This window comes from Sarcophilus harrisii, chromosome 4, assembly GCF_902635505.1.
Source record: "Sarcophilus harrisii chromosome 4, mSarHar1.11, whole genome shotgun sequence".
NCBI classification, from domain to species: domain Eukaryota; kingdom Metazoa; phylum Chordata; class Mammalia; order Dasyuromorphia; family Dasyuridae; genus Sarcophilus; species Sarcophilus harrisii.
Genome location: NC_045429.1, coordinates 356,700,030 through 356,724,502, shown reverse-complemented (window position 1 = coordinate 356,724,502; position 24,473 = coordinate 356,700,030). Strand labels below are relative to the sequence as shown.

The window sequence follows — 24,473 nt, the reverse complement described above, 5'->3', positions numbered from 1 at the left end:
ATTTAATATCTTCTGCTGCAGTTTCAATGCATTTCTTTTAATTTTGCTATGAGATAAAATTGAAAATACCATCACCATGATTGAACCCAACTGCCTTAAACTATGAATTTGTAGACTTGTAGAAGTGAGTCAAAACAGCCTTCTTGAGCCTCATAAACTCAAAATTTATTACTAACAGTTGATCTAATTCTCTAGCCCTTTTCTGAGCTTGAAGAAAAGCTGGTCAGGACTTTTGCTGAATAGTGTTTTTTATTATACATCAATCAAAACCAAGATGATACTCCTTTAGAAGAACAACCTTCTAAATTTTAAACTGGCAAACAGACTGGAACAGGTTGGGACTTAAGAATGACCACCAAAAGGGGAGGTGAGTTACAGCTCAAAGTGAGGGTGTGTGTGTGTGTGTGTGTGTGTGTGTGTGTGTGTGTGTGTGTGTGTTTTGGGGGAAAGTGAACAGTTTTATAAAGGGTTCGTTGCCCTCAGCTAGAAAGGACCTTTAGTCCAAAGATTGATCAAGGTTCTGCATAATGCCAATGTCCCCTTTCTTTCTCATTCCTTGGCTGGGGTGAGGCAAGGGCAGCTATTAAACTGATTGAGAAGAATTATTTCTTTAGGTTTAAAAAAAAAAAAAAAAAAGGCAGGAGTCAGCACCATTTCTTGAATCTTGGGGACCTTTCAGTATTGCCATGTGAAGAATGTTACCATACCTCACAAAGCTAGCAGGTCCAGAGTTTATCTGGTCCATCCTTATTTTTTCTAGCATTCCTCTTCCACTATCTGCAAGGTTCAGCTGACCCCTTTCTACTCAACAGTTCATGGTCTTCATTCTTCAGAGACAATGAGCCCTCCTTTGCTAAACCCACATAATCATGGAAGTGATTCTCAGCATGCTAGGGTTTTTTGTTTGTTTGTTTGTTTTGTTTTTTGTTTTTTGAGTTCTGGTCATCTCGGCTTCTCTAAGCTTTCATTTCTGGTCCTGTATTCTGACCCTTTCCATGGTATCCATCCTCAGAGGATGGCAGGGACCAGATGATAGTTTGACACTGGCAAAATTGCTTGGGGGAGGAAAAGTTATCTCCGAAGGGAAATGAGGACCTAGAGGTAGAAGAGACAGCAGCTCACAGAAACCTAATAGTCCTAAAACTAGTATTTTAACCACTGTAACTTCTTGTATCTGGATAAGCATCTTGCTTGTTCCATTAGGGTCCAGCCCTCCCTCTCTTATGCCTCCAGAGCCAAGGTTTGAGCCTGCCCAACCTCTAAACTCCTCCAAATTATCCCTATACCTGGCATAACAGAAAGAACAGAATTTAATCCTGAGATAATTTGGGGACCCCAAAGGGTCCCTGCACTGGGAACTTCAACAATTGAAGTAGCATTTCAAATCTTATTCTGAGAAGGGGTTTGTAAGCCTCGATACCAAAAGTGGGAGCCTATGACAAAAAAATGGGGGAACTCCCCGATCTATATCTCGCTTTGCTGACAAAGGCATGAGTGACTTGCCAGAAGTCTGCCTCAAGTGCCTGAGCTGGAAGCCGAGCCCTGCCGCCCCACATCTCCCGGGTCACTGTCCCTTCTATGCCGGCCTGGGTTTGAATTCCCGTAACTGATTCTTAACGGCCCTGCGTCATCCTGGCCAATTAATTGCAACCACTTGCTAAGCGCAAACAACGTGCACTACATTTAGTAGGGGCTAGCCATAAATGACCACTGCCCCCGAGGAGCTCTCGTCTGGGCTCACTTCCCCTTTCTCAGCCTCGGCGCCCACGTTTGTGAAATGGGACAGTCCCTTCGGGCTCCGCAGAGCTCCCGGCCCTAGGAAGCTTTGTTCTGGTCCATCCCACTGCGGGGCGAAAGGCGGGTGTAGTGGCTGCGCGAGTCCGCCAGAGGGCCGCGCTTCTCGCACTCAGCAGCCCAAACCTGCGCGGGGGGAGGAGGGGAAGGGCAGGGGAGGAGGGGAGGGGCAGCGGAGGGGCTGAGGCGAGAAGTGATAGGGCGGCTAGTGGAGAGCTCGGCAGCCTGCGCAGGGGTGGAAGGAGGGGGCCATTGGCGTCCCATTGGCTGGGAGTTTGACTCTGTTCCGGCCCCGACTCTACTGATGGGGACCCACCAGCCCGCTCCTAACAATGATCATTTCTATTTGGACGGAAATTTGGGGATTTTTTTCTCTGCCGGCATTCTCTGAACAGAAGCTTGCAAAGGGAGACTAATTTGCAGAAAAGGTCATTGTGGGTGACATGCAATTAGCTCTTGATCTTGTACTCCCACAGAACCCTTTTTAAAAAAAAAATTGGGGGGGGGGAGGAGTGGGAGGTGTGCTGGTGCCGGGAAAAGGGTGTTCTCCTGGGCCAGTGGCAAGGGGATTGCCGAGGTAATTATCTCTTCCTCTCCACCTGGTCTGATCCCAGCTTCTCTCCACCTCTGAAGAAGAATAAAGTAAAATTGATTCTAAAGGAGAAGGGGGGGGGGGGGGGCGACTGATCCTGCACAGTGACCCTCGATAAAGCATGCAAATGGGTCAAAGCGGAGGGGTGAGGTATTCTGTTAGCTCGGACAATAGCCCACAGCGGCCGTCGTGGCCTGCAGCCAAACTCCCGAGTCAGAATCGGAGCAGAGCAGGCGGCAATCCCACTGCAAAGTGGGAGGCCAAGTCCAAGGGATGGAGAGGGCAGCCGCAGGAGTCAGCAAAGCCTTCTCTTCCACAGGAGGAAGCCGAGCTGCCGGGCCTCTTTCCAAGTCCCGCCAGGAGAGAAGAGAGACACACAAAGCTGGGCCTTCTCTCTTTCTTTCTCTCTCTCTCTCTCCTGGTTCCCCACTCTCACGTCCTCCACTAGATGATGAGGCCTAGGGCTACCCGAGATGAAGAGGACATCGAAATTTGGTCACTTTGGGCAAAAAACTCAATTCAACCTCCCAGAAAAAGTTTATCAGAGATTGGCTGTCAGATACTTGTACTTTCTGGACTTTTTCATGATAAAGCAGTGTCAGTGACCTTATCCCCTAAGCCCTCCTTCTAGGACCCCGGAATTCTAGAAATATTCCCAGATTGCCTCTGTAAGATCAGCCCATCCTGACACCAAGTCATCATCCCCTGATATATACCTGCCATCCCAAGGCAGAGAAGGTACCTGAGGATGACCAAAGTGATGAATTGGGGGTATGAGACAAGCCAGAAGGTAGGGCCAAGGTTTCTGTTGTTCCAGAAATGGCTCAGAAAACAGTGGGATGGTGCCACCAAACTTTCTCTACAAAGGGGGAAATGTGGGGACACCAATGGTCAAAATGCCCTCCAGCAGGGGGTTTGTGCATCAAGCTAAGAGCACCCCAGGTCCCTCAGGCCCACTGACCAGTGTGAAATCCCTTGCAGCTAAGCTAAGCAGTAGTTAGGAGTCGAGTTGGGTCTCTGAAAAGAGGGTTGCACAGAATCCAGTCCCCCTTCCTGACTCTCCTGAGCTACCTATGGGGTTACCCTGACCCCAAACCAGAAAAGCCCGCTTGTATCTATATGCTTCTTCTTTCTCCACTTTGGTCCACCTTCACCTGTTTTTCACGGGGTCAAGAGACAGTTTATTTTGGCCAGGAGAATGAGGTCTCTTTTGAACTCGAGTCTTTTCATTTCTTTGTGCTTCAAACTCTCAACAGGAGTTCTGATCTCAGTCCATCCCTCTCCTGCCGTGTCTGCTCCTTTATTTCTCAGCTGGCATTTCCTACCACTATCTGCTTTTCAGGGCCTCAGAGAAACAAAAAGTTGGGGAGACAAACCAGCCAAGTTCCATAAGCAGCTTGGAGATGAAGCCTGGGAGGAAGAGGAGCAAGCAGTGTGTGGCAAAAAAGAATCTCTGGAGGGAAGCTCCTCAGTCCCACTCTTCCCACCCCTCCACCACCACCATGGGCCCTCCATCAGGAAGAACTGAGGTGGCTTGGGTTTGGGGGCTGGCGGGCAGTGATCTCACTTGGAGCTGGAAGCTGAGTGAGCCAGGTGGAGGAACGTGTTGGTGGCGTAGTTCTGGAAAAGCGGCTGCAGGAACATGCCAATGGTGCCGAAGATACAGACGAAGACAAAAATCCAGAGGAACAGGCGGTCAATCACCATAGCAACATACTTCCAGTCCTCACTCACCTGCATAAAGAGAGGAGAAAGGGGAGGGGAAAGGGATGACTAGTGGGTGAGGACGCCTCCCTGCCTCTCCCCCCTCATCCCAGGCTCCACCACTGACCCCACGTGCTCTTAGTGTACCCTATAATAACATGAGTGAGTCAGAAGGTCTTGAGATCAAATCCTGTCTAATTCTGTGATCATGAATAGGTCATCTAACCATTGTGAGCTTGCTTCCTTAAATGTAAAGTAAGAATAACAACACTTACTCAAGGTTCTTGTGAGCATCAAATGAAATCCTGTGTAAATCACCTGCATAAAACATTTTGAAAACCTTCAGGCCTTAGCTATTATTCCAGATTTAAAGCTGGAGAGGAACCCAAGATATCCAATTTCCTTCATTTACATCTAAGGAAAAAAAAAAAAAAAAAGTCCTGGAAAAACGAGCAGATTTGCTGATAGTCACACAGGGAGTGAGTAAAAGTAGGATTCAAATTCAGGTCCACTGCCACAATGCCTTGGTGGTGTTACAGAGGAACAAGGGCACAGAAGCAGGATGACCATCATTTCCCCTTCTCAGCCCCATCTTCCCTGGATCTGTTTTTCCAGCCACTCTTTTCCCCCAGCTCTCATCAATGTGGTCAGAGCCAGGATGATGCATTTGTGTGGCCGGGCAAATGGAAACTATTGGCTCTTTGTCCAGAGTGTGCTTTGACTTGAAAAATAAATAAGGACCTACTGCCTATGGGAAAAGGAAATTAGGAGTTGCTGATATGTGCATTTGTAAAAAGTAGGGGGCAACTAGGTGTCAAAATGAATCAGTCCCGGAATTAGGAGGACCAGAGTTCAAATGTGCCCTTTGATACCTATTAGTTGTATGACCCTGGGCAAGCCATTTAACCCCCATTGCTGCCAAAAAACAAACAACCTTTAAAAGTGTCTCTTGTGCTCCCAGCATCTTACTTCCCAGCTGCTCACATTGTCTCACCTAGGCCTAGTTTAATGATGGTGCAGTTCTTGAAGGAATATAGCTACTGTGTCCTTGAGCCTTGGATGTAGATAGGAGACCTGGATACCCCGCACACTAGTTGTGTGATGTTGGGCAAACCACCTCATTTCTTCAAATCTCTACTTCCTCATCAGGAACATAACCCCTGCTTTGCCTACCTCAGGGGTATTGTGAGGATCAAATGAAACTATGTACATAAGAGTACTTTGTACAATGAGAAAGGCCCATATAAATTTCAGGTGTTCTTTATTATTATAATTTGCTCTTAATTGACAGTATACCAAATGTGCACCATTGAAATAACTGGAGATGAAAAGAGGTACTAGCCTGATCTCTGGGCTCTATGATGGCTTAAACCACAGTGAGGATGGAGGGCCAAGCCTACCTGCCTCTCCCCACCTCTTCTCTAAATAAAGACAATCTCATTAATCACCTAGTCTTGCTCATACCTGAAAAGGAATCTCTACAATGTTCTGACAAGTGGTCATTCAGCTTCCACTGAAAGGTTTCAAATGGTGGGAAACCCCGTATATCCAGAGATAGCTTATTTCAGGGATCCTTATCCATTTCTTAAAAAAATCTGTCTTGATAAATCAATCTTTCAATACAATTGGGTTCCTTTGTAATTCCATATATTTTTTGCATTCAAAAATATTATTCCAAGATGGTATCCTTAGGCTTTATTGACCAGTCAAGGGGGCCTATATAACAAAAGAGGTTAAAAACTCCCAGTGCACTTTTTTGAGATGTGTAGTATTCCCATGATTTATAATTAGTATCATTGAAAGAATACTAATGTTTGTAAAAGGTATGATTTTTCTTTCAGGAAGAATCTGGGAGTCAAGAAAACACTGTACAATTTCCTCATTCAATTCAGCCTGTTGTTTTCCCTTGTTCAATCCTGAGGCCTGTTCATTTTTAATCAGTAGTGTCTATCCCAAGGTATATGGATGGATGGACCAGAGCCATGGGTTGTGTATTGTAGTCTGGGTAATAGGCATTCTTCAATCCATTTGGTTTTTCTTGTGAGGATTGCTAAGTGGCATCTTGATGGCTTTGGATCTCATTTAAGACGCTAGGCATTGGTTTAGATCATTCAATAAGTACAATGCCATTCACATCCAGTGGAACATCCACATATCAGGAGTCCCTCATCCATATAGACTACCCTGGCCATCATCTTTGACAATGGAAAACATCTTTAGCAAGCATATGTCTACCTGATTTCTGTCTTACTTGATAGTAATAAAAAGAAAGGCCTGAACCTGGAGTTCACAAGATCTGACACAATCAACTTCAGATCTAGCTGTGTGACCCTTGGCAAGCCAAGGGTCTCAGTTTCCTCATCTGCAAAATGCGAATAATAATAGTATCAACCTCCCAGAGTTGTTGTGATATAAGTTATTTATAAAGTGCCTTGCAAACCTTAAAGCTATATGTACTAGCTAGTATTATTGTTATTTTAATAATAATAGGAGATGATCAAATATAATCATCTGATACCTTTGAAAGTATTTTGCATGATCTTATGGGAAGCACCTGTAGAATAAGTCTTTAGAACTGCATTTCCTTGTGTCGATCATTTAATAAACAATAAGCATGGCATCACCTTATCTTCTGTTTTTGTTATTAAATTATTTTTCAGTCATGTCCAGTTCTTTGTAACCCCTTTTGGGGTTTTCTTGGCAGAAAAACTGGAGCAGATTGTCATTTCCTTCTCCAGCTCATTTTACAGATGAGAAAACTGAGGCAAACAAGAGTAAATGACTTGCCCAGGGTCATACACTAGTGTCTGAGACTGGATTTGAACTCAGAAGGGTGTCTACCTGATCTCAAGCCTGGCACTCCTTCACTGTACCACCTACCTACCTAAAACATTGAAACAGTTTGCTGTTTCCTTCTCCCTATTCTCTGTATTTCTTGGCCAATTTCTGATTTCAAAGATGTGGTCCTCTGAAGAGTATTGTTTCTGAAAGTCTACACATTCCCTTCTTATATTTTTACAAAAGATGCCCATGATACAATTGTAGAAAATTGTTCTGAAGCATTTGTAGAGATGAAAGATTGGCAATAAGTGCTATTCTCATAGTTCCCTGCCCCCATTTTTTATAGTAATAAGATCTATGGGTTTTTTTCCAGTCATTAGTTGTTTTTTTCCCAGTCTCTTGAGAATCAATATCTCATTACCCTCAAAACTATATTTGCCCCAAGATGAACCCATTCTGTATCTCTTTGATCTGGTCCATCTGGTCCTCTATTTGCTTTAGTGCCATTTCTGCTTCTTCACACAGTTCATTGGGACTGAGATGTGAGCATCCGAAAGCCATCATTCCATTGTCATTGGTGAAGAATATGATTTTTTATATAAATCTTGAGGATTTTTTTTCAATTATTGTCTCTTGTCCTTTTTTCCAATTTCATCCTTAAATGAGAAAATTCTTGAAATAATCTGGTTTATTTGGGACTTGTGGCAAACTTTCTATTAATTTGGTCTTCCCTCTACCATTTCCCCTTGTTTTATGAACAGTTGCTGCTCCTGGTCTTCTGCAATCCTTTTCCATTAGATTTATAAATGATGCAGCAAGATAACTGTATATATATATATATATATATATATATATATATATATATATATATTGTATTTAACATTTATACTTTAACACATTTAATATATATTGGACTAACTGCCATCTAGGGGAGGGAGTGGGGGGAAGGAGGGGAAAAGTTGGAACAGAAGGTTTTGCAAGGGTCAATGTTGGAAAATTACTTATGCATGTTTTATATATAAAAAGCTATAATAAAAACAAACAAATAAATAACTATCCTGAGAAGTAGGTGCTATTATTATCCCCAATTTACAGATGGGGAAATTGAGGCAAACCAAAGTTAAATGACTTGCTCAAGGTCACACAGATAACAAGTGTATGAGGTCAAATTTGAACTCAGATCCAGAGCTCTATCTAAAGTACCATTTTGTTGATCTAAATAGTGTTGTATGCTAAATAAAATAAAATTTTTAAATGCCAAAAACAATTTTATAAATGAACATATATTCTAAACTGGCATTGTCTTTGCTTTCCCTATCTCTCTTGTTGACACAGAATTCATGTATTTGCCAACTGAGACAGTTTCTAGGTTCTTTTGGCCTATTCATTGGCAGTAGCTTCATATTATTTAGACTCCTTTCAGAAAGAGTGATAATGTATGTCAATAATTGTTGCTTTATCTCCTTCCCATCAATAGATTAAGTAGTTTGGATTAGAACTATTTTAATTGCCAGTTATGTCTTCTAATTTTTTATATTTCCTCTAATTTGTCATTGATTTCAGTCTTTGATCTAAGAAGTCCTTTTGTCTATACATAAATAGCTAATTTTGAAAGATTCTTAAATTGACAACCTTGTTTTCTTTTTGAGACATTAATTTCTTTTTGACGGGCAGTTAGATAGCAATGGATAGAATAGCAGGCCTGGAATCACAAGACCTGACTTTAAATCTGGCCTCAGATACTCACTAGCTATGTAACCTGTGTGCCTCAGTTTCCTCATCTGTAACTGGAGAAGGAAATGGCAATCAATCCACTCCAGTATTTTTAGGAAGAAAATCCCAAAAGGAGTCACAAAGAGTTGAAAAACAATTCAATAACAAATTTAAAAAATATATATTATTAATCAGTGCTTGCCTCTCCAGTATATTAATGCCTTTCTTCTTGAACAAATTACATGTGAAATATACATATATGTATGTGTATATATATATATGTATGTGTGTATATAAGCACACACACATGTGGTTTATAAGGCTTTTTGTCGTCTGAAGGCCTTTAGACCCTTTGGTTTCTTGATCTGGAGTCAATTTCCCAACATATTTTTCACTGTTCTTCTATTGCCCACCTTTGTATTGAAAGTACTGAGTGTCTCACTGAATAGCTGGATGACCCAATAGATTAAGTGTTGGGTCTGGAGTCAGAAGACCTGAGTTCAAAATTGGTCTTAGACACTTCCCAGCTCTGTGAGCCTAAATAAATTATTTAACCTATGTTGCCTCAGTTTCCTCAACTGTAAAATGGAGGATAATAATAGCACCTACCCTGCAGGATTGTTGTTAGGATCAAATGAGATAATATTTATAAAGCATATAATAGAGGTTAGCACATAGTAGGTGCTATATTCTCTTCCCTTTCCTCCTTCAAAGATGTACTTAGAGATCTTAGATCTATAAGATCTATATCTTATAGATCTATAGATCTATAGATTTATAGAAAGATCTATTTAGAGATAAAGGGACCTCAGAAGCCTTCACGTCAAAGTTTCCTCATTTTATAAATAAGGCATCTCAGAAATCTAAATTGCGATGATAAGAATACTTACTTTCCAGAGCTACTGTTAGGATCTAATGACATAACCGTAAAGCATTTAGCACCGTGTTGGGCACATAGTAAGCACTAAATAAATGTTAACTTATAATTGCTGATTATTATTGTTGCCAATTGTTATTATTGTGATGAGGATGATGAGGATAACGATGAGGAGGGTGATGGGATTTGCCCAGGGAAACACACCTCATAAAAGCCTGAGACAGCAAAGTCTTCCTGACTCCAAATCCAGAGCCTTATCCCCAACACCCCACTGCCTCTTTCTAAAAACATCTCTGCCTCCTCTTTCAGTACTATTACTGTCTGAGCAGAAGCGGCAATTATCTTAACAATGGTCTCTTCACAAATATATATGATAAGCCCAGTGCTACAAAGGGACTAAGTGATATTTCTTATTTTCATACACAAGATGGGACTGACTGACAACTCCCTTATTTGTCTTCCTGCAGAAAACTGGTGAGCCAGGCTTTCTTTCATTTAGGTGCAAATTCCCGCTTTTGCATAAAGCAACCACAACTAGAAGAACAATCACTAACATTTAAACAGAACTTTAAGGTCTGCAAGGTGCTTAATAAATATTATCCCTGAGACTGATGCCATTAGTATCCACATTTTACAGATAAGGTTCATTGACTTGTCCAGCCAGAATCATACAGTCAATAAGTGTCTCGGTAGCATTTGAACTCAGATCTTCCTGAATAAAAGAATAGTGTTCTTTCTACCATATCAAATCCTCTTTTAAAAAGTCAGCATTAACCAACAGGATAATTTCAGAAAGGCCTGGAGAGACTTACATGAACTGATGCTGAGTGAAATGAGCAGGACCAGGAGATCATTATATACTTCAACAATAATACTATATGATGACCAGTTCTGATGGATCAGGCCATCCTCAGCAACAAGATCAACCAAATCATTTCCAATGGAGCAGTAATGAACTGAACTAGCTATGCCCAGAGAAAGAACTCTGGGAGATGACTAGAAGCCATTACATTGAATTCCCAATCCCTATATTTGTGCACACCTGCATTTTTGATTTCCTTCACAAGCTAATTGTACAATATTTCAGAGTCTGGTTCTTTTTCTACAGCAAAATAGCGTTTTGGTCAGGTGTGCTTGTGTGTCTAATTTATGTTTTAATGTATTTAGCATCTACTGGTCGTCCTGCCATCTGGGGGAAGGGGTGGGGGGGGGTAAGAGGTGAAGAATTGGAACAAGAGGTTTGGCAGTTGTTGATGCTGTAAAGTTACCCATGTATATGTCCTGTAAATAAAAGGCTATTAAATAAAAAAAAAATTAATTAATTAATTAATTAAAAAAAGTCAGCATTACTTGGCATGATTTGGTACCACTCCTGTCCTCTCTGCCTCTGTTAAAATTGTCTAAAATTACATGCGCTCTGTGGGCAGCCGGGTCTCACTGTTGCCTCACATGGTCCACTAAAATCTCTGCTCCTTCACCACAGACCCAAGTGACTGTCAGCCCAAGGCCCTGACTTCACTTTGTGGGCAGTTCTACCTCCCTGACTATTCACCAGTCTTGTCTCACTGCCTCCCCGCCACTACTGCCTGTGTTCTGCCCCCTGGTCCCTTCCTTCTAACTGGTGACCTTTTGGCTTACCTTGACAGGTGTGTGGGGGCAGACAGGCCTATGACCCAACCCAGACCTGTGCATGCTGCGGAGAAAGTGCTGCTGAGCCCCTTTCCAGCTCTCAGCAGAATGAAAGGTCCTCACAGACCAGAACTGAGCACTCTGTTTCTACAAGAGGGGTCCAGTCACTACTGACACCACCCAGGACGTATGGGACCTCCCACTTCTTTGGTTTGGCTACTGCAAACTTCTCTTCTCACAGCTTTTGCCCTTTTCATCATTAATTGAGTCTTATGAAAAAGACCTGAAGGAAGCACCAGATCTTAGATTTGCACTGTGGCAGCTGGGTAGCACAGTGGATAGAACACTAAGCTCAGGGTTAAATAAATCTGGCCTCAGACTAGCTGTGGGAATCATTTAGCAAGTTTCTTGCCCCTGAATAAATCACTTCACTTCTGTTTCTTCCTCTCTACGATGAGGTCAATAATAGTCTCTCCCTCCCAGGATTGTTGTGAGGATCAAAGATTATGATTACAAAGCTAAAGTATCTGTAAATGTTGGAGGCAGCCAGGTGGCTCAGTCGATATAATGCTGGTCCTGGAGTCAAGAAGATGAGTTCAAATATGGCTTCCCTTTCTCCCTAAGTAACCCTGGACAAGCCACTTAAACTCTGTTTGCCTCAATCCATGGAGAAAGAAATGGCAAACCACTCCAATATCTTTGCCAAGAAAACCTCATGGACAGCACTGGCATGCTAGGGTCCACAAAGTCAGAAAGAGTTAGACATGACTGAATAACAACAAATATAAATGTTAGCTATTATTATTACTCTTTGTATCCCCAGGCAAAGTTATTGGCATATGGTAAGCGCTTAATAAATGTTCTATCTATCTAACTGCTCTCCCAATGGTCACTTGCCTGCAAATCTGGAGCCCACTGACCCCAGAAGTCACAGCCTCTTGGAGTTTATACCTTCCTCATTCTATTCTCAATCACAATGGCATTTCCAATTTCCACATAAGCTGGCTCAGTCATGGACCGAGATCAGAAAGTCACCAACATGGATCTGAAAAAGAAGGCTGTGATATGGATGTGCTGTCCCCTATCAAGATTATGGACAGTGTGGTATAGTGGGAAGAGCACTGGCTGTACTTACTTCCTATAAAACCTCAATTCAGTCACTCCCTCTTTCTTGCCCTCAGTTTCATTATTTTAAAAGGGGAGGGGGGGACACTTAGACTATATGATCTCTTCCTTCTAGCTACAAATTTTTTTTAAGCTTTAAAAGATGGAGCTAAGAAGTCGGTCTGGGAAAGCAGGCTTAATGCAGCAGTATGAGGTGAAGGTTCTCCAAGTGATTGCATCAGCAAAACTAAATCCATCTCCCCTGAGATCCTAGGATTGAAAGTGCCTTTGCAGAAGAAAATTCCAGAAGAGTGCAAACTCAGTGAGAGATGAAGGGTAAGGGCAGTAAAAATGATGTGTTGCCTAACCAGCAACTGGCGTTCTCCCTCAAGGTCCTGGCTATAAATATTTCATAAGGCAGCCATCCCAGATAGCCAGTTGAGTAGAAAAGGAATATTAGTTTGGGGAGATGCAGTTTTGTAGCAGAGCCAGAAATGGGCCTGTCCTAGACACTTCAAGATAATTCTACATACCCACTCTTTCCTAAGCTCTCTTATTTTATATTCAGTAGAGCACCGAAAGCACAAAATCTCCATCTTCCTCTTAGGGTTGTTCGGTCATGTCTGACTGTTTGTGACCCCTTATGGAGTTTCTTCTTGACAAAGATAATAGAGTGTTTTACCATTTCCTTCTCCAGTTCATTTTACAGACAAGGAAACTGAGAAATGGAGCTGAATGACTTGCTTGGGTTCACACAGCTAGTAAATACTTGAAACCAAATGTGAACTAAGGAAGATGAGTCAACCCCATCACTCTATGCACTTGAAACCACCCAAATGAAGGGAGAGGGAGATACACAGATTTCACTTGCCAAGAGAGGTGGTAAGATGACCACAGTGCATTCCAGAAAACTGCTTCCTCCCTCTCTGTTAAGTCCAATTTAAGCCATCTCACTCCACTGTTGCTTCTTTCTGGATACAGATACTTGGGGAATAGGAAGAGAATTTTGTGTCACTCAGCACTCAAAGACTGACCTCTGAAGGAATCCAATCCAGACTAACCTTGCCTACTGGACATCCTGGTAGTCGAGTAGGTGAGGCATTAGACTCAGAAGAATACTTCTTATTCACATGAACTGATGCTAAGTGAACTGAGCAGAACCAGGAGATCATTGTACACAGCAACAAGATTATGCGATGATTAATTCTGATGGATGTGGCTTTTTTCAACAATGAGATGATTCAGGCCAATTTCAATAGACTTGTGATAGAACCATCTGCATCCAGAGAGAGGACTGTGGGGATTGAGTGTGGATCACAACATAGTATTTTCACCTTTTTGTTGTTGTTGTTTACTTGCTTTGTTTTTTTTTTTCCTTTTTCTTTCCCTTTTGATCTGATTTTTCTTGTGCAGCAAAATAAATGTGGAAATATGCTGAGAAGAATTGCACATGTTTAACCTGTATTGAATTACTTGTTGTCTAGGGGAGGGGATGGAAGGGAAGGAAAAAAAATTGGAATACAAGGTTTTGCAAGGGTGAATGCTGAAAACCGTCTTTACATGGATTTTGAAAAATATAAAGTTATTATTAGAAGACGAGGAGAAGCAGAAGCAGCAGAAGGAGCAGCAGCAGCAGAAGAAGAAAGAAGAGGAGGAGGAGGAGGAAGAGGAGGAGAATGAGGAGGAGGAGGAGGAGGAGGAAGAGGAGGAGGAGAAGAAGAAGAAAAAAGAAAGAAGAAAACTACTTACTTGACTTTGATCAAATCACATCCCCTCATCTGTAGAGTGAAATCATGGGACCAGATGGCCTTCAAAGTCCCTTTCCACTTTAAAATCCCAGTATGATCTCTGGCCCACTTTTCCATCCTTCTCTGTACATTTATAAATATTGCGGTGACATCATTCATAGGTTCACAGATTTAGAGCTTAAAGGAACCTCAGAAACCATTTGTACCAATCCCCTCATTTTACAGATAAGACCTAGATAGGATCAATGACTTGTCAGAGATCATCCAGACAAAGTGCCAGGGACTGGATTCAAGGCAAATTCCTCCCACTCCAACTGCAGCATTATTTCCATTTCTGTGGTTTATATCCTAATATTTTGACCTTCTTGAAGATTGTTTCTTTTATGTGTGTATGTACACACACATATATATACATAAATATATGTGTGTGTTATATATGTATATATGTGTCTATGTATAATTGCCCAGTATAACCTATAATGTATCTTAGGAATGCTAAAAGAAATCCGACTGGCCAGATACTACATCATTAGGATACCCCAAGCCCACCACCCTGTCCACACCTCTTCTGCCCCCACGTGCCGAGGGAGGACCCCTCCTCCAGGCCCCCCCCCACTCACGCTTTGGTCATCATCCTCACTCCGCATGTGGTCAGCAATGAAGCGCACACCGTCCACGGCCTCCTTGAGCCCACAGCCACACGGCCCCCTGGGGCCCGCTCGCCCCCGGAAGCCATTGGCCGAGTCGGCCGACTCAGCCCCAAAAACTCCTCCGAACTCCTTGACGGAGGCCTGGTTGACAAAGCAAGTGCAGGAATTGGCTCCCGGGTCGTCTCGGAAGAAGAGGCCCCCTCCGCCTTCCTGCTCCCGCTGCCGCCGCCTTTGCCTCAGGCGCTGCCGGGCGCAGTTCTGGCGCGGCTGCTTCATGAAGAGCACGGCGGGCAGCTTCTCCAGGAAGACGACTTTGACCCACGGGGCCATGGTGTGGGTGGTGGGGGATCGGTGGTGCACGTTGAGGACGCAGACGCTGGTGACGATGGAGAAAGTCACCAGGACCATGGTGAACATGAGGTACTTGCCGACCAGCGGCACGTCCAGGGAGGTGGGGGGGACAATCTTGGAGATAAGCAGGAGAAAGACGGTAAGGGCCAAGAGAACGGAGATGCAGAGGGTCATCTTCTCCCCACAGTCGGAAGGCAGGTAGAAGACCAGGATAGCAAGGGAGGTGATGAGGATGCAAGGAATGATGAGGTTGATGGTGTAGAAGAGCGGCTTGCGCCGAATGATGAAATCATAGGTGATGTCCACGTAAGTGGAGTCATCCGGGTTCTCGTTCCGCCGGCCCGGCAGGGCCACGATGTCCCATTCGCCGCTGGGGGTAAAGTCGTCCAGGTTGGCAACCTCGCTCTTCAATACCAAGTCAATTTCTGTGCGATCGTAGGTCCAGGAACGGAACTTCATGGTGCAGTTCTGCTGGTCAAAGGGGAAATGCTTGACCTCTATCTTGCAGGCGCTCTTGTAGATGGCGGGGGGAAGCCAGAAGATGCTTCCATCGTAGGAAACCACAGCATTGGAGTAGAAGGAGACTTCGTACACGCCGTCAGCACTGCGAGCCGGTTGGGGAGGGGGGAGAGGAGAGCACATCAGTCCATTCGTTTCGTCAAGGGCCCACCCTGCCTGGGGGGGAGGGGGAGATTCAGTCCCCGCATTTGGGAAGCTCCTGATTTTACAAGGAATGTGAGACCCCGTCACCATGCGCATCCTCCCAGGCGCAGATGTGGACAGAAACAAGATGCAGATGAAACAGGGCAGATGATTCAGCCAGATGGGGTTCTCAACATCAGTAGAGGGAATAGGAAAGAACAGCGACATGCAAGGGAGGGGGAATGAAGACCAGTAATCAGACTTAGGAAGGTTCTCTAAAAGGAAGGAAGGGGGAACAAGATGAAGAGTGTATGAGTGTGTGAGTGAGTGTGTTTATGTGCTCATGTAAGCACCAGTGCATGCTTATGTGAGAGGGGGATATAGAACTGCAAGAGCAGGAACCAAAAAGGGCTCATCTAAAGCAGGAAAAATACCCTGTGGGAACTATTAACCCCCCCCCCCGAAAGGGGGGCAGTTAGGTGGCGCAATAGATAAAGCACCAACCCTGAAGTCAGGGGGACTTGAGTTCAAATGTGATCTCAGACACTTAACGCGGTCCTAACTGTGGGACCCTGGGCAAGTCACTTAACCCCAGTTGGGTCAGCAAAAAAAAAAAATAAAAACTAAAATAAAAAAAAAAAGCCAAAGAAGATGAAAGGTAGGTGGTGATGGAAAGGTACAGGTAAGACTTAGTTTGAAAATGGAGGGAGCTTGACGGGGATGAGCAAAGTGGATTAAATTTGAGGTGAGACAGAAAGGAGCCGTGGGATCTAGCTTTAAACCCCAAGGGGAGAGGTGTTTCCAAGAAAAGGAAGGGTGATCTTATTAGATTGAAAACGGTGAGTCTTGGCCCTGGGCATGGGAGGAATTCCTTGATGAGAAGAAGGGACCTCAAAAAAGTCTTTTGTCTCACACCCTTGCCTCCTGATGAAATCCTGCCTACTAGTAAAGCAGGCTTGTCAACTGGCAAGCAATTTTTAAAAAATTTCTCTCCTTCTACCACACCCTAAACATGTGAGTGCTAGCCTGGGAATTTAGGAGATCTGGATTCTAATTTTGCTCCTACTACTAATTCCAGTGGTTTTCTTATGCAAAAGAAGGAACAAGGGAAGGGAGGGTGTTATACTGTATATGATTAGTAAGGTCCATTTCAGCTTTAACATGAATCACAAGGAATGGTTATTGGCTATGGGGTTCAGAGTAGCAATTCAAATGATCTCATTTGTCAATTGATCAATATTTATGTTTGCTTGTCTGAATCACTGTCTATGTACTGATTAATCTATGTTCTTTTACCCTTCATCTTAAACTAGTTTTGAATTTGGTCTGGTTTTATTTCTAACTCAACTGACCCTCCACCAGAACATCCTCCTTCCCTCCCCATTGCTCAAGGACTACATACTTGTTGTAGAGGACAACATCTGGAAGCCAGATGTGCTTGGAAGGAAGTCGAACTTTCTTCATATTGTCAAATTCTTCTGGTTTCCAGGTAAGCCGGTAATCCTCCCACTCCTGAGGAGAGATGCCAGAGAAGTGACCAGGGAGAGAGGGGCCATTCCAACTACAGGAAAATTAGGAAAGGAACTAGAGCCTGATAAGGAATTTGGAAAAAGGAAAAAGAAAGGGAAAGAGAAGATGTCGCCATTATCTCCTCCTTTATCTTACCTAAAGAGGTGGCTCTTTTACTTACCAAGACAAAACATTCTAAATGAACAAGGAATCTCAATCTCCAGCAGATTGCCTCTTCCATCATCCCCACCCTCTCATTCCTATTCATTCTCTTCCTACCTGTTGCTTCCCCCCTGCCTACAAGTAAGGTCACATTTCCTTTAAAAACCCTCACCTTGACTCATCCATCCACACTAGCAATAGACCCATACCTCATCTTCCTGTTAATGGCTAAACTCCTTGAGAAAGCCATTTACAATAGGTACCATCATTTCCTTTCTTTGAACTTTATTTGTAACTCTTGACTGTCTGGTTTCTGACCCCATCATTTAACCAAAACTGCCCTCCCCAAACCTATCAGTGATGTCCTAATTGCCAAATCCAATGGCCTTTTCCCAATCCTCACTCTTCTTGACCTCTCTGTCACTGATGGCACTTTTAATCATGTTCTTCTCCTTGATGCCCTCTTCTCTCTAGGTTTCTTTGATAATATCCTACCCTGACACTCCTCCTACTTGTCTGACCACTCCTCAGTCTTTGCTGGATCTTCTTCCAGATCATGTCCACTAAAGGTAGATGTGCCCAAGGCTCTGTCAAGGGACCCCCTTCTCTTTTTCCTCTCTATTATTTCACTTGCTGATCTCATCAGCTTTTATGTATACAGTAATCACCTTTCTGTTGAAGATTCCCAGATCTACTTCTCTAACCCTAACTTCCAGTCTTGCATATCCAAGTGTCTATTAGACATCTAAAACTGGATGTCCCTTTGACATATAGAACTCAATATCCAAAGCTGAATTCATTATTTCCCCCCCTGAAACCCTCCCCACTTATGAACTTATATACAGGAAACTATCATCATGGAGGCTATTGTCTTCCCATTCATTCAAGTTCACAATCTAGGTATAAACCTTAACTCCCCATTATCTCATTGTACCCCACATCCTCTTATCAAGATTTATCAATTTTACCTTCATAACATATGTGTATGTGTGTGCATATATATATATATATATATATATATATATATATATACTCTTCTTTCTTTTGACATTGCTACCACCCTGGTACAGGCCCTCATCACCTCTTGGATGGACGATTGCAATAGGGTTTTTCTAGATATAAAATCTGTTTGGCATTCAAAGTCCCTCCAACATTTGTATACTTTACTCTCCACTGTGTACTCTACAATCTGCTGAATTGTACATTAGATCTCCTTGCTATTCTTTGCATAAGATACACCATCTCCCAAATACAGTCATTTTCACAAGCCTGGCATACTCTCATTCATATCTCCATTCTTGGTTTCCCTGGCTTCTTTCAAATTCCAGCTAAAATCTATCTGCTTACTAGAACCCTTTGTCAATCCCCCTTAGTGCTAGTGACTCCCTGATGTTGATTACTTCCAATTGATTCTGTCTATATCTTGTTAGTATGTACTTGTTTGCATGTTTTCTCCCCTGCTAGACTTCAAGCTCCTGGAAAGCAGGAGCTGTCTCTTGTCTTTCTATAGGATCTGGCCCATAGGAGTCGCTTAGTATGTTTATTGACTACCTATGTCTACCTCAATAAAGCTGTTCAAAATCCAGATACTACTCCCATAGACTATTATCTTCCTATGAGCTTCCTAGCGTAAAAGACAAAGGACAGGTAAGTAGCCATGAGACAAAATCATGGAGCCCGAGAGACAGGCTTGGAGGAAGCCCATTCATTCAATAAACATTTAAAAGGATACACAACACTGTAAAGTCACTAGAAGAAATGCAAAGCTGAGATAAGACATGCCCCCATGGAGCTCACAGTAAAGGACTCAGACAATATATAATATCATATGATAAACATATTAGAGAATTTTAGAAAGTATTTTGGGAGGTATAAGGGAGAAGGTAATTTTGATAGTGATTAAAGAAATAGGATTTTTAAAAAGTGACTACAGAAGGAAAGATCAAATGGAAGGAAAAGAGACACAGAGTTTGAAGAAGAGAGGGGTGTTGAGAGGAGAGGATTAGGTCACTCACCTGGGTCAGCCAGACATTGGTGGTCATGATCTGCTCCCGCTCATGCTAAAACAAAAGCAGCTCTTGATGAATATTCTATTCCCACCTCTTCCATACCCGTCCAAAGTAAATGCACATATGTCTGAGGACCAAGTAAAGAAAGCCTGCTAACTTCATATGGCTAGGAGAACCCCCCCCCCCCCAGAAAGGACATATATGTAAACACCACACCACTGAATTGGATTTTATTAAGTGAGAATCCACCCTCTTATCCTAAGATATCCAGGATCACAAAGATGAGACTGAAGGGCTGGGGAGCTGAGACTACTTCTAACTTACCACACTAATGAGTTGGGCTAACGATACAGTAAGCTGTACAGTCACCAGTTCAGAGCCATTGGTGGCTGGTCGAATGAGCTTGTTGTAGCGGGCAGGATCCAGGAGATGTTCCACCAACCTTTCCTCTGTGTCTGTAGCCAGGACTCCTGGGATAGAGTTGGGAATAGCACCAAAAGGGGGTAAGAAGAGCTAATCAAATATATTCATCCCTTCAGGGCATTTTGGGACAACCTCCCCAGGTAACAGACAAAATGCTAAGGTAGGCAGGGCATCTAGGCCCTCAGACCACCATACTACCCTTCTCTCTTTTTGACCTTCTCTCTTCCTGAGAAAAGTACAAAATGCATGTGATTAAAAAAAAAAAAAAACAACCTTTTAATATCTAGGAAATGGATGCAAATTTAATAATATACCATATAATAATGAATAAATGATCAATATGTAAATGGTTAGTTTTTGAAGGAGGGAAAAGACATTGTAAAAAATGACCTGAAATTGTTCCCCTTCTTTCCTAATCAGAAAACTGCAAATTAAAACAACTTTGAATTACCATTTCATACTAACTAAATTAATAAAAATAGTTAAAATGATGAAATCCAATGTTTGTAGAGATGTATAAATAGGTATTTTATTACACTGTTGGTGGAATTAACAGTTCTTTCAGAGTAATCTGGAAATTTATACTTACAAAACTGATTCAGTCCTTTGATCTTACTACTAGGGCTCTCTCATAGGGATCTGGAGTAGGGGATAGTTTGGACTCATGATTTCACTGATACAGCAAACTCCCTTCCCCCATGCAGACTGGCAACCTATCTATAATTCAGGGTCTTAGAGAGCTACCTGGGCCACTAAAAGGTCAAGTTACTTTGCCCAGGGTTGCCCAGACAATGTGTTTCAGAAGCATGACTTGAAAGCATGACTTTATGATCCATCTTCTATTTATTCTGTCAACATTGCCTCTAAGACTTCAACAATCTAAGTTCAGATCTCTGTTGAAAAAAGACCTACTCTAATTAAATGCATATATATGTCCATATACATATATTTGTTTTATTCTAAATAGCAAAAAATGGAATCAATATATTCATGAATAAGGAAGGGCTAAATAAATGAAAATATATCTAATGATGAAGCATGTCTCCCACATCTTAGTGATGGATTGTAGACGCAGAGCGAGACATTTTTCAACTGTGAGCAATATCATACAAATCATCTTTGCTTGACTATTCTTTTATTATAAAGAAGGGCTTTAATTAAGAAGGGCAGAGGTGAGAATATGTGGGATATGTTCTGAGATTTCAAAAAAAAAAATAAGAGAAGATGGGGCACTTAGTTGATGCAGTGGATAGAGCACACAGCCCTGAAGTCAGGAGGACTCGAGTTCAAATTTGACCTCAGACACTTAATGCTTCCTTGCTATGTGACTCTGGGCAAGTCACTTAACTCCAATTGTCTTAGCAAAAAAAAAAAAAATAAGAGAAGATGGGGCACTTAGTTGATGCAGTGGATAGAGCACACAGCCCTGAAGTCAGGAGGACTCGAGTCCAAATTTGACCTCAGACACTTAACGCTTCCTTGCTATGTGACTCTGGGCAAGTCACTTAACTCCAATTGTCTTAGCAAAAAAAGAAAAGAAAAGAAGAAAAAAAATTAATGAAACATATTAAAATACATAAAAAGAAACAGGAGGAAGTGTAGAGGAGATGTAGATTAACAAAGTCATACTAGTAAATTTAATATAGATTTTGATTAAATTTAATTAAAATTCAATATTAATATATGTTTGTTTAAAACAAGCTATATTCAAGAGTCATAGTTTTATATACTATCCTCATTTTTCTATCTTCCTATATGTAAATGTTTGTTTGTTGATAATCTTATGGTTTATAATAAAAAATTAAACATCATAAAATGTTGTTTTTTGTGGCACATCAATGCCACACAATATATGATACTGGATTACCTGTATCTGGCACATAGCAGGCATTTAATAAATGCCTATTGATTGATTGATATGGGTCATAAAAATGAGAGGTAATGTGCTGTAATGGATAAAGATAGACCAGGTCCTCAGGAAGACCCAGATTCAAATGCTGCCTCTAATACTTACTGGTCATGTAATCGTGAGCAATTTTTTTTTTTTATTATAGCTTTTTATTTACAAGATATATACATGGGTAATTTTTCAGCATTGACAACTGCAAAACCTTTTGTTCCAACTTTTCTCCTCCTTCCCCCCACCCACTCCCCTAAATGGCAGGTTGACCAATACATGTTAAATATGTTAAAGTATAAATTAAATACAATATATGTATACATGTCCAAACAGTTATTTTATTGAGCAATTTCCTTAACCTCTAGTGCCTCAGTCAACTTTTTAAGGCTATAAGTTGCAGAGAAAGTATCATTTGGCAATGGTAAAGAAAACACAGCCATTCCAATCAAATGAATAAATAAAGAATGGTAGATATCCTGATTCTCACATTTGCTGGATGTATGCCTGGGTAATTCACTTAACCTCTTGCCTTAGTTTCTTCATTTACAAAATGGAGATAATATTTACATACTCTACTTCATCAGGTTGTAATGAGAAAATTGCTTTGTATGCAAGAAACAAAAAAAGAAATATGAAAGGACATACATCATGTTGATGCACAGTTAAAGAAACAGAGGATGCTATATCAGTGACAAGGATTTTACTTTTAAAAAATTAAAAAAAAAAGCAGAATGCAAGTTGAATAAGTTGCTATTATTTTATCGTTTGTATTTTTCTTTTATCAAAATGTAAGTTGTTATTATTTTAATTGGAATTTTTTATTTGTATTTTTGAGAACTGTTATTAAGTATACAATGAGGACAAAATTAACATATAGGAAAATCCACAGAAGACAACAGATTGAGACTCATGCTCTAAAAAGGGAATCCCTGTATTGAGAGACTGGAAAAAGTGCCCCTCAGACTGAAAAATTCCTATGGCAAGGTCTATTCTCCCAGGACCAGTGTAAATCTTCCTTTATTCTTCCCAAAGGTTGGCATTTGAGCTTGGAACACGTGACAGATTTCCCTTGTTTTGCAGAAGTCAACCATAACTTTAGATCTCACCTATTTCTACAGAGAACATGTGTCTCTGGATGTCCTCTGCATCTGTGTTGGTCAGTATTAAGTATGGTTTATCTGGGTTTACCTATTGTGTATTGTGTCAAAAGACATTGTTTATGCCTTTGTGTGTGTGTGCTCTGGTCCTTTCTGTCTCTGCTGTCTGTACTTCTCTGTATTTGATCACATGCTTAACATATTCAGGAGGACCTTCTTCTCATTCCAGATTCAGACACTTCTTGGGGACACACATAGAACATGAGATTCCATGTTCTCATATCTACCATTTACATAGTCTTGATTATTTTTCTTCTCTTACTAAATGCACCCTCAGTTATACATTACATTAACCCTCAACATTCCTGCTCCTCCACCCCCCATCCCCATCCCAAGTACTTGCTCACTCTCACTGTTGCTAGCAGAATCAGGAATACATGCTCATTTGTTTCACTACACTCAACACACTGACAAACAGCAATGTTTTTCACCCATTTCTCACGCCCCCACAGTCCCTCCTCTTCCATCTCCCACCTATGTTCTGTCTCCCACTGAGAGGGTGGAGATCCCCTCCCTTCTCCCTCTCCTCTGTATGATGACCCAATTTGAGAACTGCCTGTGAGGTCGAAATAATTAATCAAATCATATCAGGTACGAGATTTTCCCATCTCCCTAAATCGCAGGTTCCTCTCTTCACTTCTGTGAGGAGCACTTCTCCAGCTCTTCTACCCTCCATCTTTCCCGCCCCCCATTCTCTTTCCAACCTTCCCTTCCCCCACGGTCCTATTCACAGAAAATCACATTTGGAAAAGACTTTCGAGATTATGCCTCACCTCATTTTTGCTCTTGAGACGTCCCTCTCCTCACCTGATCCAGGCCCCTACATTCTCTAGGGTCCCTCCCCTTTCCCCTGTCTCCCCGGATTGCCAATACCGGTCCTCCCCAGAGCATACTGCTTTCTCCACTCCCACCCCCACGGATGTCTCCGGCCGGCTCGATGTCCTTACCTGGAAACAGCCCGAAGAGGCCAAGGCTGAGGAGCAGCGCCATGGGGAGCGGGAGCCGGGGCATCCCGCCCGCATAGCTTACCTTGCTCCCCCTAGGCTAGCTCAGTGCTCCGCAGCCCGCAGGAGAATGCGAGAGTGGGCAGTGCTCTGTCCGCGGTCCTGAAGCCCGGGCGCTGTCCGCGGTGTCGGAACCGGGGTGGGGGTGGCGGGCTGGAGCTGGAGCTAGAGCTGAAGATGGAGATGGAGAAGATGGAGATGGAGCAGGAATCTCTTCGTTGGCTACTGCAGCTGTTGCCTCGTTTACTGTTAGCTGTGACTGATGCTTCTGCGGCTCCTATGTATCCGGGGGCCCAGGGGGAGGGGCTGGGAGAAAGGTTCGGGGGGGGAGGGGCCGGAACCTAGTTTATCGCTGTCTAGCTGTTCCCTGGGGGGATCTTAGGCTCTTTCAGAGGAGCTTCCCACTGTTTGGTTTCCAGAGGGATAGAACGGGTTGAGCTAAAATCTTTTCCTCCACTCCAGATAAGAGAGGGTTCTGTGCCATTGAGACCGAGTCACCAACACTACTAGTCCTGGGACTCCTATCTAGGAAAGTGGATCTTTCTTAGACCCTAGTGTGAATCTGCTCTGCTCTGGTGCGGGAGGAGAAAGGGAAAGGAGGAGGAGGAGTTTGGATTTGGTGAGGGTTTAAAACAGAATTCTCCTCCCTACTTCCGATGTTGCCTGCCTAACCTTGTGGGGAGTCTCCTGGGGGCGGAGGTTAGGAGGAGGGGAGGATAGGAGA

At 42.5% G+C, this 24,473-nt stretch overlaps 1 protein-coding gene across 2 annotated transcripts; it reads right to left on the bottom strand.

The window, feature by feature from the left end:
* Nucleotides 1-143: 143 nt before the first annotated feature.
* Nucleotides 144-24,473, bottom strand: CHRNB2 (cholinergic receptor nicotinic beta 2 subunit). Of its 2 annotated transcripts, XR_004233908.1 has the most exons (7): nucleotides 23,693-24,473; nucleotides 19,590-19,735; nucleotides 19,272-19,316; nucleotides 16,988-17,097; nucleotides 14,563-15,547; nucleotides 4,366-4,504; nucleotides 4,031-4,120 (listed from the first exon to the last, which is right to left on the bottom strand). XR_004233908.1 is itself a non-coding variant. In XM_031966672.1 (6 exons), exons 1-6 carry the CDS (start codon nucleotides 23,754-23,756, stop codon nucleotides 3,950-3,952), a joined length of 1,521 nt encoding a protein of 506 aa, XP_031822532.1. In that variant the 5' UTR covers nucleotides 23,757-24,471; the 3' UTR covers nucleotides 144-3,949. The 2 variants fall into 2 exon arrangements, 1 of the variants encoding a protein (XP_031822532.1); XM_031966672.1 differs by lacking the exon at nucleotides 4,366-4,504 and having other exon boundaries at nucleotides 144-4,120; nucleotides 23,693-24,471.

Coding starts and splice junctions, on each gene's coding strand:
- CHRNB2 (XM_031966672.1), bottom strand. CDS start 23,756: ATGCCCCGGCTCCCGCTCCCCATGGCGCTGCTCCTCAGCCTTGGCCTC. Junction 19,736..23,692: donor CCTCTTCGGGCTGTTTCCAG/GTAAGGACATCG, acceptor ACTCTATCCCAG/GAGTCCTGGCTACAGACACA. Junction 4,121..14,562: donor GTGAGGATGATGACCAAAGC/GTGAGTGGGGGG, acceptor CTCTTTATGCAG/GTGAGTGAGGACTGGAAGTA.